Source organism: Pteropus vampyrus, unplaced genomic scaffold, assembly GCF_000151845.1.
Source record: "Pteropus vampyrus isolate Shadow unplaced genomic scaffold, Pvam_2.0 Scaffold75, whole genome shotgun sequence".
In the NCBI taxonomy this organism is placed as follows: domain Eukaryota; kingdom Metazoa; phylum Chordata; class Mammalia; order Chiroptera; family Pteropodidae; genus Pteropus; species Pteropus vampyrus.
Window position 1 is genome coordinate 2,856,906 of NW_011888856.1, and position 14,108 is coordinate 2,871,013.

The window sequence follows — 14,108 nt, forward strand, 5'->3', positions numbered from 1 at the left end:
GATATAATTACCTTAGATAAGTGTTTGCAGATAAGACACACAAAATTTCACGAGAACTCTGTGAATAGAATCAAAACATGAAATTTTCCTAAGAAATTATGTGACAATTAAAATGCCCTGATTCGTTAACATAAACACCCTCAATAGAAAAGAGTATTTTTATTGTGAAAGTGAGTCCTCAGGAACAGTTTAGTTCCAACTACACCCCAGTCAAATACTTTCTTGACGTTATAACTTCCCCTAAAATAAATAAATGAATGAATGAATGAATGAATGAATGAATAAATAAATAAAAATATTAGTGTTGGAATAAATCTTTAAGGTCTGTTTCAGCTCTAAAATTCTAAGCTTTTATATGTGGATAACTCCTTACGAGAGCTTCAGTTTATATTCTGTGGGGAGGGGGATGGACTGAGGTGGGGGATTGGTTTCCACAAAGGGGGGAGTTTCTTCCACGTACTTTCAGAGGTTATTTTACCTTAGTTTACCTCATTCCCCAAGCGAATGAGGAAACTAATTCATTCTCTCTTCTTTTCCCTCTCTCTCTCTTTCTCTCTCTTTCTCTCTCTGCCTAAACAGTCTATATCCCCACTTCACTCAAACTCCTGATTATTATAAAATTGGGTACGGCAGATTTGCTTCCCTGATCTATCAGCCTGAAGTGACTGCTACAGAAGGCTTAATAGTGCTTATCAAAATGTATCAGATGACGGTGAGGCGGAGGGGCTGGATGAAGGGGAATGTGGATGCTAAACTTGGTCACAGAGTCTTTAGCAGAAACTAGATGCAACTTAAACCATAAGATTAAAATATTACAAGGAACTTAAAATTTTGCATCCCACATGATGTGTGATTTATACTCACAGATAAATGTTGAAAAATACATAGTGAAATTTAGACTCTAATTTAAAATAAAAATCTGAGTTTATATTTCAAGTGACATGTATGAGATTCTAGCCACTTAGGCAAGAAAAACCCTATTGATGGAATAGTTAATAAAATATATGTATTTATAGTTTAAAATTCAGTAGTGTCACAGGAAAATCATACTATATATGCCTTCCTTCTTTCTTTGCCAGAAGTGATTTAACACAAGTGAAAATTTCAATGAACATCAGTAATATACTTGAGATGAAAAATAACCAACAATAGGACTAGAGAGATTAAGGGGTTATATGGGAGCAGAAAGAAGTTAAGCACTGTGGCTGCAGGGTGGGTGGACGTGTGTGCCCACATGCGTGTGCATTTGCACCTGCTATGCTCGTGCATGGTTTGAGCTGTGGTGTGTTTTGGGGCTAGTATTGTGATTATGAGTCATGAATCTTAATTTTTTAAAAAGCAGCAATAGTAGATCTAGCCATCACTTTCTCCAATGCTGGCTATCTCCCCACAGGATAGTTAATCCCTGCCTTAGCCCCTCCAAACAGAGACTTGTCAACATAGCAAAATTTGCCATGATGGAACAGGAATAGGCTAGTGGAGAAAATCTGCAACCTGAGCTGGACAGAGCCAAGGGGATGGAGGGCAGCACACCTGTGTGCAGTTTACCCACTCCTTCTCATTACCTCTATTCTGACTCTGTCCAAGAGGTCCCTAGAGAATTGGATCAAGGGTGAGACAACAGGGATGTAGAGGGAGATGTCACTCTCACTCATAAATTATTCAGAATCTAAGTGAAAACAAAGGAATGAAAAAAGTGGGAACTGGAACTACATAAAGAAGACACGTAATTTGACTTCGAATGTAGAAAACTAATTTCAACAGACCACGCTTGGTACAATGGTAGAGGACTCATGTTATTGCTGTCTGCTCAAAAGTATAAAATAAATGTATAATATTGACTTTAGGCAAGACAATCTGCTAGCTATAAAGATGGTTCAAAACTAAAGACCCGCTGTCCTTAACCAGGTCTTCAGATAAACCACTCCCAGACCAAGAAAATCTGCCAGTGTTATTTTAAACATTATTTCTTCTACAGTGATAGCATTTTCTTTTGGTGTGAAAATAATGACTATACAGAGGATAATTTTTTTTAATAGCTTATACAAATTTCTCCTGTGCATGTCTCAAAATGGATCAAGACTTCTTTGAATGTGCTTTATATCTGAAAGACACTAAAGGTGTCTTGTATGTTTCTTTCATAGCACCTATAACAATTGCAATTCTGTAGTCATCTGTGTGATTATTTGTTTAATCTCCCCCCAACACACACACACACATACACACACACACACACACACACACACACACGCATGCATGCATGTATGCACGCACGCACTGTAAGTTCTAACATAGGATTGGGACCGTCTCATTCATCCCAGTGTATCTACGATGTTAATGTGGTTCTTGACACATCATGGGTAACTGACACATTTCTTTTGAAAAAATAAATAAAAATATCTTTTCTCATTTAATTATATAATGCTAGATATATATTATATATTGCAAATATATAATACTAGATAAGGAAAGATCCAAATTAAAAAAAAAATTTTTAAGGAGATGAACAGTTCATCCTAAAAATAAGACAGCATTCTGAGCTATTAGCATTGATCTAAGTCTTTATGTTGAACCCAAAAACAAGTGATAAAAAATTTTAAAAATACCTTTTTAAAGATAAAATAAGTAATCACCATAACAACTGGAAGCAATAACGTCTTTGTGTATCTCAAGGGAGTCTGAAATAAAACAAATTCTTCAAAATACTCATTTATTAAATTTTACACTTAATGAATAAAAATCCATGTCAAATAGAATGTCACAATGAAATTTCTTAAAGGTAAAATGTCTTTGTCTTAACAGTATACTTAACGTTCATGTTCTTATATAAGAATCAAAATTATAAAAATAGTTACACAAATTTCTCAAAAATTTTAATGACAAAACCATTTAACCAAAAGTTAGTAATGTCTATTATTTTTCCTTTCTTCTGGTTTTATCTCTCCTTTATTTACATTATATTAAGTTGTATAATCTGTGTTTACTGATCACTGAGTCCTACGTCGTCATTTCCTGGCTGCAAAGTCCCACTATTTTCATATATGAAACTAGAACTAGTGAGGAAGAAAAGTAGCCTAAGCACTTACTGCAATTATAAATAAGTACTGGAGTAGTATCAGCAGCTAGATAATTTTCACGACCTATTACTGAGATAGGGAGTCATTTACCATGTAACTAAATTACATATATCTTGGAGGCAGGAACTGAGTCATTTTCCTCTGCAATTCTACAATGGACTGTTGTCTACGGCCATGCCACCCTGAACAAGCCCGATCCCTTCTGATCTTGGAAGCTAAGCAGGGTCGGGCTTAGTTAGTACTTGGATGGGAGACCACCTAGGAAGACTAGGTGCTGTAGGCATAAAAAATAAAAAAAAGTAAGGGACTGTAAGCTGACAAGGTCCTTGCAATCTGTGAGATCAACCAAGGGTTGCCTCATCTAAAAAATAAATAAACAAAATTACAATGAACTGCCTCACAGGTAATGAGTGGCCAATAACAGTTTTTGAATGAATGCATGCCTGGTTGGATAGATAAGAGAGTAATGTATGATTAGTACTATACCTTTCTTGGCAACATCTTGCTAAACAATTCTGTATTATTTGGGATATAAAGTAAAATAAAATTGAATTTAAAAAAACTAAAAAAGATTTTGGATTTATTGTTCCTGAGTGATCCCATGCCTACAACTGATCTACATTATTAAAATTAATTGAACTGTCATAATAGTAACTCACTGTGGATCATACAGTATATTAAGCACTGTCTCGGATTATCCATTTAACTATCATCAATAACTCTTTAAGATGGGGGTCATTTTTTACTGGTTTTACACATACGAAAATAGGCGAGAAAGGCCATATGATTAGCAAATGTTACAGTAAACACATGATAGGGTAAGTAAGTTGGGTGTTTCTAAGTAAAAAATTTGAGTTTCGGATTCATAGAAAACTTAAGAGCAAAAAACCATCATACCCGGAAAGAAGGAAAAACGACAACAACAAAAAAGCATACCGCTTTTTCCATGAAGTCAAATTCAGGAGCACAGGTATAAATCAAGGTATCGAAATCTGTAAACCTTAAGATTCTGGCGGCTATAAGGTCACTCAGGCGAATCTAGAAGAAAACAGAGTAAAACAAATTAAATTTACACCAATAATTATAGTCAATAACAACTGATTTGATGTGATAGTAATAAAGTCTAAAGAACAGATAAATCCAAGGCATATGGATGGCCCTCAAAGGAAAAAAAATACAGTGAACAATATGTGTTATGTGCTGAATGAAGAAACATGAAAACAAAGAGAAATATCAAGAGAAATGAAAAGTTGAAAGAGGTCAGAAAAAATAAGCAGAGACGATAAAGGGTGAGCTAAAATCAACATTTACTAGGCAGAAACCACCATGCAGTTAATCACGAAATTTTATAATCAGATCATTTATCAAGAAAAAACAATTTCATGTTAAGCCCTTTTATCATATATTGTAAAAACTATGAACAAATTTTCTATGCACTGTCATTTTTACAAAGCCTCATACATTGATTACAATTTTTGGTGCTTCTTGAATTTTTCAGATGTACATTCAAGCCATTAAATATGAGCTATTCTTCATAAGAATTACAACAACTACACCTATTACTTTGCCTTATTTGCTTGATCTCCAGGGCCTTTAAAAAAAACAAACCCAGTGAAGAGCTCCTTTCATCTACTGATTATATATTATCTACTGTTAGTGAGACAATTATTTTCCCACTGCGTTCTCAGAAGGCCAGAAAAAAAGGAAAATATTTGTATGTGAAACCTTAATTCAAAATATTTATAGGGACAGAAATTATTTTATATCAAGATAATATGATTATCTGTGGGTTTTTTTTACTCATGGTTCCCATTATCTATCAATACCAAGGGTAATTTAGAGTTTCCTTTATTATTCTAATTTAGAATAGGCCTGGTGACCAATAGTAATTTAACTAACACATTTTAGTTTCAAGTCTTTCTCACAGCTGTTATATAAAGGAAGTCTCTTAAGAGTACCAAGATATGTGTGTGTGTGTGTGTGTGTGTGTGTGTGTGTGTGTGTATAAGATTCATAAGGAGTTGGGTAACAATGTGAAAAGAGGAAAGAAAGAAAATAATAGACCAACTTAATAGATAAATAATTAACTTAGGAAGCTTAAATAAAGTTTACCATAAAATGTATACTCCCTATAGAATAAAAAGTTAAAAACAATAAAAAAGGAAAGAAAACATAAAATGTGCCAAACATACCAGAAAACAGCAGCAACAAATAAGCCTAATAAACCACTATGCGAAGCTGGCAATAAATAGCGAATAAATCCTTTACATTTTGAAATTTTATTTAATATAAACATGTATACAAGCTCAATTCTATTGATCAGTGATGGTACTTGAACTTTTAGAGATTAAGTACTATAATCTCTTGTTAAAGTTGAAGTCACTTCAGCATTAGACAGAGTCCCAACTAGATAGAACCAGATAAGGCAAATATCAGAGTATTACTGTACAACACACTCAAGTATGCTGACATCCAAACAGAAAGTACTAAAAATCAGAAGTACATTTCTACACTGTTTTTTATTCCCCTAAACTAATTTGTTAAGTAGAGACTTATGCTTTGAAAAAAGGGCTATTATTTAGGGCACTAGCTTTAAAACAAAAAGAAACACCACACATGAGGGATAAGTGGTCCATGTATTTCCTTGAAGATGAAAAGATAAGAGAACTTATAACGTTCTCTTTTTACATTACAAGAAAAATCTACAAATTTCGAATTACATCTTAATTCCAGCCCCTAATTACAAATAAATAAAACTCTATTGAGATTTTAAGGGTTTCATATTTCAAAGCTGAGGACAGACTGCACGTATATTAACATCTGCAATAAATGAATAACATTATTTAAACAAAAATTATTTGTATTTTAATTGAAATATAAACAAATAACTACTTAACATATTACTAATTTTCTTCCTAGAAGGCTACGCTAATACTCATTGATATATTTTTTCTTGGTGGGTTGAAAAGATCATTGAACTCAGGGTTGTAGAACTGACTCTGCCGATAACTGGCTTGGAGATCTTAAAGAAGGGATTTCGCCTCTGTGAAACGTAGAGGTAAAAAAAGATGGCTTCAAAGTTTGCATCCAGGTACACATTTGTAGTTTTTATGTTTTAACTAGAAGTACTTACATGGTCTGAAACACCTAGGATTTTAGATGTCAGAAATTTCAAAATGATTGTTCCACATAACCAACCGAAACCTTGAATTAGCTAAAAAATAAATAAAATAGGTAGAAGTCAGGTACTAAAAACTACCCAGTTAAAAGATTCAATTGTAGCAATAAACGACATAGAAAAACTTTAATCAAGTGAAGTGCATTAGTGATGACGTCTGTCACAAAGGATGGTCCTGTAGAAAAGTAGATGCACTTGACAAAGGTCGTTCCACCACCTTCTGGCCCCCACAGTTTCAGACGAGAAATCTACTGGAATTCAAATCAGTTTTACCCTATAGGTAATGCATCATTTCTGTCTGCTTTCAAAATTCTTTTTCTTTAGTTTTCAGAAGTTTAACTCTGATGCGTCTTGGCATGGATCTTGTTGGGTTGACCCTACTTGGGATTCACTCAGTTTCTTGACTCTGCAGATTTATGTCTTTTGCCAAATTTAAGAAGTTTTCAGCCATTACTCTTCAAATATTTTTTCAATCCCACTCTTTTTTATGTTTGTTTTTTTGTGTGTGTGTGGAACTTCAATGATACAAATATTGGATCTTTTGTTATTGTCCCACAGGTCCCTAAGCCTGTCTGATTTTTTTCAATCTATTGTTCTGTTGTTATTTCGGTAATTTCTATTGTTCTATCTTCCTTTGGACTGGAATTGAAAATATATGAAGTTATTTCATAAATATATATTTCATACATATAGAAACATACACACCTGTGAGTGCACGTACACATACATACAATAAAAGGGTCCAGAGGCAAGGACACACTGGTAGCAATGAGAATACTCAGCACTCAGATCTTGGTTTCTAAATACCATTCTACACTAAAAGGAACTAGAGATCCTAGGGGAAATGGCTGACTCCAGAGCTAGCAAAATACAAGATGAGTCTGCAGTATCTTATTGAGCCATAATGTAAAGAAGTACATAAAGAATTATGAAGACAGTCTAAAACTGATATTTCTGTATGATGTGAGTTTTCCCATATAAATAACAAATTATTCCAGCATCATTCATTGAAAAGTGACCTACAAGGTAATCTTGTAATACTTGCTTTGAATCCAAACATCAACTGGAGAGAACTGACATTATACGGAGTCTTCTCAGGCATAAACATGGTATATTTTTCCATTATTTTGATGTTATTTATGTCTTATCAATTTAAAAATATTTCTCCCAAGAAAATATTGTATGTATTTTGTTACATTTATTCATAACTATGCATTTTTTCGTCCTAATATACATGGCATATTTTCAAAAATGTTTTCTGTTTGTTGTCAGAAAACAGAAAGGTAATCGACTTTTGAATATTAATCTTATATCTAGCCATGCTATTTCTTATAATTTCTAATAATTTGCCTTAAAATCATTTTGTTTTCTATGTCAATATTTTAATGAATTTTGATTTTTTCAATTTTCTTCCTATTTCTGTTATTTACTTTCTTTGTTTAATGTGTTAGCTCAGATCTGTAATAAAATGTGAAGAAACATATTTATCTTGATATTTATTTTAAGTGGACCACTCCAAACACCTGATCTGCAAGACTAACGAATGTTGAAGAATTTCATTGGGTTAAGAAAACCCCCTGCTATTTCTACTGTGCTAAGAGTTTTTATCATAGATGGGAGTTCAAATTTATCAAATTCATGTTTTGCATCTAATGAGATATCATAAGGTATTTTTCTACTTTATTCTGTTAGTATAATAAATTACACTCACAGATATTCCAGAAACATCTTTGCATTCCTGGGATAAACCCAATTCGATTAGAATACACACACACACACACACACACACACACACACACACACACACACACGTGTGTGTATGTATGCATGCATGCATGTATGTACGTATTACGGCTGTTCTTGAGTTATAATTCTTTTCTTTTATATTTTTATATCCATAAAATATTTTTAACCTAGGTAGAATTTTAAATCTATGTTCATGAGTAAGAATAGCCTTTCTCATACTGTCTTTGCCTGATCTTAGTATCTAGCTTTAGATTACCAATGAGGTTGTTTCTCATAAGGATTCTCATCTTTTATGACATAGAGTTCCTGTTGGTGTGTTTGAGTAAATTTCAGCATGAGCTCAATTTATTAATTACCCAGCAACCAAAAACCAGATCTTTCATTAAGAACTAAATTTACTCCTACTAAAGAAAAGTATAAAGAAAATCACCTAAGTCTAAAAGTATTTTGTTCAGGTTTCATGTTATAAATACTTATCTTTGCTACAGATGCATAGAAGCTAAAAAGTGAATATTTAATATCTAGGAAGACAAAAAAAAATTCTTCCAGCTTACCACATGATGGTAAAGAATATTAAAAATAGATTTTAAAAGTCAATCATAAGTGACAATTTTTATGTATTGTTTTACAGCCATTCAATATTAAAAAATAAGAACTTCCTTATTTTCAAATTTTTCAATTATATAGAGTAGATATATAATATAATCTTTATTCTCTTACCATGAAAGAATTACTTGAAGAACTAAAACAGGTGTTTTTGGAAGAAAAAGTGTTAGTTCACAAAATACCTATGCTTTTTCTTTTTGACTGTTTAAAAAAAGACTATAAAAAAGGCAGAATATCTTTTGCATTGTTTAGATGACTACCATGATTTGTTTCTCCCTCTTGCAAAAGACTGACTATATCAATTATAGCAGTTTCAAAACAAGCTGAATATTCATTATATCTTGACTTTCCTCTCCTTAGAAGTTTCTTTGAAATTCTTGAGTTGAAAGTTTATGTTAACTTTCATTTTTTCCAGTCTAAAACTGAAAATATTTAAAACAATAAATTTTCCTCTGACCACAGCTTTGGCAGAATTCCCTAAATATCTATAGACTCTGTTCTATTTTTTAATAGTTTGTAATTGAAATTTTGACTTTCTTTTGAGCTCAGTTATTAAATGAAAATCTTTAAATTCTCCACTGATTTCTTGTTTAATCTTTTTTGAAAAACAATCATTACCATTTTTTCTGAAGTAAAAAAATCATATATCAGAAAGGTCATGTCAATAACTTAAGCGTACAAATATTTCTACATTTTCGCCATAAAGAATGGGAAAATGCCTCAAGCCACGAGAAACTGGCAATTAATCTCATTTTTTTTCTTGTGTATTCTGAGCAGAAACCTACTTACCTTACTAAAACTTTTCCAGTTTTGCCTAATCAATATGCAATATGTAATCACATAGATCTTCAATATGACGGCTTTATATTTTAATAGAAATAAATCAAAGACCCAGAGAAAAAGAAAGAATGTCATCTGCCGATATTATGATGATTAGTAACTGCAGTGCCTATGGAATGATATGCTTATTTTACCTGGAAACAAAACCCACAAACATAAAGGTGCAACGGGCCATCCATTGTATATGTGGGAATAAGCCAAACAAAGATCAGGCAGTGTTTAAGATGAAACAGTAAGAGGCAGGGAGATCATAAGGAAAATGTTAAAAGGAGAAAAATACTAGAGTCTAAAGTTGGAAGCAGAAGGGAAAATAGATAATGGATGGATGTAGAGAAAAGAAAACAGGAAAGTGGGGACAGAACTACAAATCTAGTTCTTTTGAAGAGAAGATTAGTAAATGTAAAGAGAGGAACTCAAGGTAAATAGAAATAAATGTTAAAAGCAACATAGTCAGGGTATAGCGGAAGGAAAAGCAAAGGAAGAAAGGCCTGAGGGTGGTACTCAAATCAATGAATGGAGTTCTTAAAAATGACTTGTAGATGTTACTAAGGCCTACTTCCCACCTTAAGCAAGTAGCTATTTATAAGATTTACTAACTCTAAATCAGTCGATTTTGAAGTATATTACCTTATTTAGTTTATAGAAATAACGAGTCTGAAGAAATTGTATTAGAAATGTTGAATCTTACCCAAAAGTTGAGTTCAGATACTCCCAGTCTTTGAATTTTATATCTCTTTAGAATTATCACCTAAAATACATATTATACAATATGAAACAAACAAAATTAACATTTATATTTTATACGAATTATATGTTTCAAAAATTACACTGTCACCCACTTCTATCTTGGCTACTACCAGCCATTTTCCTTCTTAATTGTTGATTTTTCAAATCTGAACATGGTAAAATTTCCTTGGGGTGAGAGCTCAATGTTTTGTGTGCTAAGAAGTTGCCCCCAGAATCAAGTTAATTCCTCACCGAGTTACTTGGGATGTTTTATGCAGGGCAACTTCTCTGAGGAGGTAGGTAGTGTGTGGGTGGTGTCTCCATGCAAGTGTATATGTAAGTTACCCAATCAAATTAGTGGTCTAAGTTAACATGAAAATCCTCTCACACCAAACTCCTAAATATTTTTAAATATTTTTAAAAGTCTAACTGAACTTTTAAGAAAAAGAAAGAACTTCCCAGATGCCAGAGAAAAAAAAGAGATTATAACTATGTGCTGATATTAAAAAGGAGGGCAGTAGAAAAGGGCTTAGAACTATGAAAGGTAAGAAATTGGGACTGAGACCCATGTACAAAGCCAGTGTCCTCAAAAACCATACCGTCAGTGTTACGAATGGAATGTTTAAGTCCCCCGCCAAATTCAGGTGTTGAAACTCTAACCTCCAATGTGAAATACCAGGGGAGAACCTTTGGGAGTTAACTGGATTCCTAATGAATAGGATTAGAACCCTTATAAGAGATCATCATAAGATTGATGATCTCTCTCTCTCTCTACCATGTGAGGATACAGTGAAAGCATGTGTCTACGAATAAAAAAGAGAGCCCTTGCCAAGAACCTACACGGCTGGCACTTTGATCTTGAACTCCCCAGCCTCTAGAAATGTGAGAAATAACCCACCCAGTCTATGGTAGTTTCATTATAGCAGCACCTCTAGCTCCCATTTCCAGTGCCCTTCATTTATGTAGAGCCATAGTGACATCTAGCACATTCCTTCCATCTGAAGGACCTCCTTTAACATTTCTTTTAATGCAAATCTAGTCACGAAGTCTTTATTTTGCCTTCATATTTGAAACATGTTTGCTAGGTATAGAATTGCAGATTGACAGTATTTTTCCTTCAAGTATTTAAAAAATGTTGCTTGACTGTCTAGCTGCTTGCATTTTTTTCTTATGAAAAATCTGATTTTGTTCTTCTATATTTAACATGTCTTATTTATTTGGTCTTCTCTTTATGATGAAAATGAGTTAATCATTTTCATCAAATTTTCACCAAAAAAATCTGGCCATTATTTCTTCAAGTATTTTTCTACTTCTTCCCAACTTCACTCATTGAGACATATACTTTACTTTTCCTATGTGAACTGTAAATGAGGGACTGGGATAACACTATTTTGCAATCCCTGGAGAATTAATGAACCTAGTCCTAAGCATTGATGGCTGCTATTATAAAAAAAAGAGGTACTATCATGTGCCTCCTGATGCTAAAGGGATCAAACCTTAACCTGTCCTAGTTTTGAATCAACTATTAACATAAATACAGAAGACAAAGGAAGATGTAAAGCTATACCATGAGAATTCAAAGAGCAAAATCTAAACCACATAATCCACTATATGTTCAATGACCCAGACAATGAAAAAATACATTTCGTGGGCATGGAAAGAGGCAGATATATAGAAAACCTGTATAAAAATAGAAAGTTAAGCGATTAAACTAGGAGTGATTACAAGAGTCAAGGCAGTCATTGTTGTTTGAGAGGATGGTTGCAAAAGTTCCGATTTGGACTTGATGGTAGTTTAAGTATATTTGCCAAATAACAAATAACTAAGTACTTATTAGTACTAGTCAGTACTGTCAGCACATAAAAAATTTGTTTTATACAGTCATTCTGTATCTGTGTATATTTCAAAATAAAATAATTTTCCTAAAAAGAGGTGGATGAGCACACTATTACAAGTCCACTACCTTATAATGCTGAAAAACTCTGACAAAATGTTGAAAAGAAAAAACCCTAGGTTTTTTTTTAGAGAGAGATAGAGAAGGGGAAAAAAAGTGGAAAGCGAAAATGTTAAAACATAAGAGCAAGCCAAAAAGATTCAATCAATGCACCATACATAGAAAAGTGCTATAATATGATATTACTGTGGTTCGTATCATTTCTAATCATTGTAGAAAGAGCACACCCCAGAAATATTCCATTATAGGTTTTAGTTTATGAATATCAGAAGTGTGACTATAAAGTAATAAAACTAATTTACTGAACCATCGTTCCAAATATATATCTAAATGAGTTAGTCAATGAAAGTCAGTCACATGAGGAGACTATACACTTATTCCAATTATGTTGCCATTGCTCAAAACAGTTTAGAACTTCTTTGTCTAAACTACCTTCAAACATAATTTAGTTATGGGTGCAAGAAAACAGGTCTTATTACTTTAATGTCACACCATATTTTGATCCAGATCTGTAGTACCCAGCCCAATCACCCACCTTATTCACAAGACTTTAGTTGTTTCCAAAAATCAAATCCACCCTTGAAAGACGAAGATTTGCCACCACTGAGGATATTCAAAAGAATGTGCCACAGTCTGTGAAGGCAATTCAGAGGAGTTCCAAAAATGTTTTTGAGCAATGGCAGTGTCACTGCAATAAGGATTTAGCCTACTGAAGTGACTCAGAAGGAAATAACTAATTTTTATCATAAATTACAGCATATTTTAAAAGTAAATCTTACTATCTTATAATTGTTTTTTAAAATATTTACTTGGGCATTGCCTTAAAAAGTAGACTTTGTACTACATTTTTTTCAAGGATGAAACAGAGAATAGGTGTTATTTGGGAAAAACTTTTTCATGTGAATAATAATCAGGAAAGGGCCCTATTTATTCTTCTAAACTTGTATCAGGTGTATTAAACCTGCTATTTGACAGGTTAAAGAAAATCTTCTTGAGCCTAACAGACACTTACCCATGTCATTAACAAAGATGAAGAATAATAAGAAGATAAATACATTGGATTTCCAAACATCAACACAAAACAAAGGAGAACTGAAATCTGAAAATTGAAGAAGAGAAATGCATGTTTTATTATTATTAGATATATAGCATAATGCATACTTTGTCTATAGGCATACAGAGATTTCTAATACAAACTTTATTTGTATAAATAAGATTAATAAATAGATCTTGGCCATTTGATAATAGAACTTCGACACACTGATAGGTTCTAACTATTTTCAACACCATAAATTCTATATGAGGAATTTAATTTTTTCTATCTGCTACTTGGTATAAATGAAGTGGGAAAAAAATATTATTTCTATTAATTCAATAATGAAGTGATATAATGATAAAGAGTTATAAGTATTAATTTTTAATCTTATATTTGTTGGACTACTTGAGGATTTCTATCATCAACGAAGCTTCATTTTAAGATGTTATCTAGAAGACATTTATTTTTATGTACTTAGGGAGATGTATTTAGAAACTAAGATTAAAACAAAAATGCAAAAATATAAAATTTACAGAGTGCTATGCTCATGCACAATGTTGTAAATTTCAGGTCTGAGAGAGAAAAGGCAGTTTCAAAAATAGCGACAACAATAATTAAAGCATAAAAATAAAAAAGTTTCAGAGTGAAAGACCATCTATACTATAGTCGAAAGGACATGTGATAAAATGGTATCTATAATGCACATTTCCTGTTTTCCTTCTACATAGTATCAAAATCATATGTATTGAATGCTACCTGAGAGAAGGGACCCCATAAAACAGAATAAATTCTATTTTATAAACCCTGAGATCTTATTTTAATATTTGACTAATAAATACAAAAAAATGTTACCATGTTCATATAAATGATCTTCTGAAATTTGCTTGGCTCAATGTACCCCACGATGTACATGGGAAACAATGAGGCTATCTGAAATAAAAAAAA

General features: G+C 32.6%; 1 protein-coding gene and 1 non-coding gene across 2 annotated transcripts in view; one reads left to right on the forward strand and one right to left on the reverse strand.

Annotated features, from left to right (window-relative positions):
• Window positions 1-14,108, reverse strand: part of LOC105293689 (probable C-mannosyltransferase DPY19L2) — an 80,203-nt gene that overhangs the window by 24,461 nt on the left and 41,634 nt on the right. Inside the window, exons 10-16 of the mRNA XM_011362514.1 lie at window positions 14,016-14,093; window positions 13,140-13,226; window positions 10,136-10,195; window positions 6,211-6,291; window positions 4,014-4,115; window positions 2,607-2,678; window positions 12-58 (exon numbers count right to left, since the gene is read on the reverse strand). Coding sequence (XP_011360816.1) covers window positions 12-58; window positions 2,607-2,678; window positions 4,014-4,115; window positions 6,211-6,291; window positions 10,136-10,195; window positions 13,140-13,226; window positions 14,016-14,093 — 527 coding nt within the window. The remainder of the gene's footprint in view (window positions 1-11; window positions 59-2,606; window positions 2,679-4,013; window positions 4,116-6,210; window positions 6,292-10,135; window positions 10,196-13,139; window positions 13,227-14,015; window positions 14,094-14,108) is intronic.
• On the forward strand, window positions 3,242-3,360 carry LOC111741257. The gene has a single exon (XR_002780946.1). It is a non-coding gene; the product is annotated as a 5S ribosomal RNA (ribosomal RNA).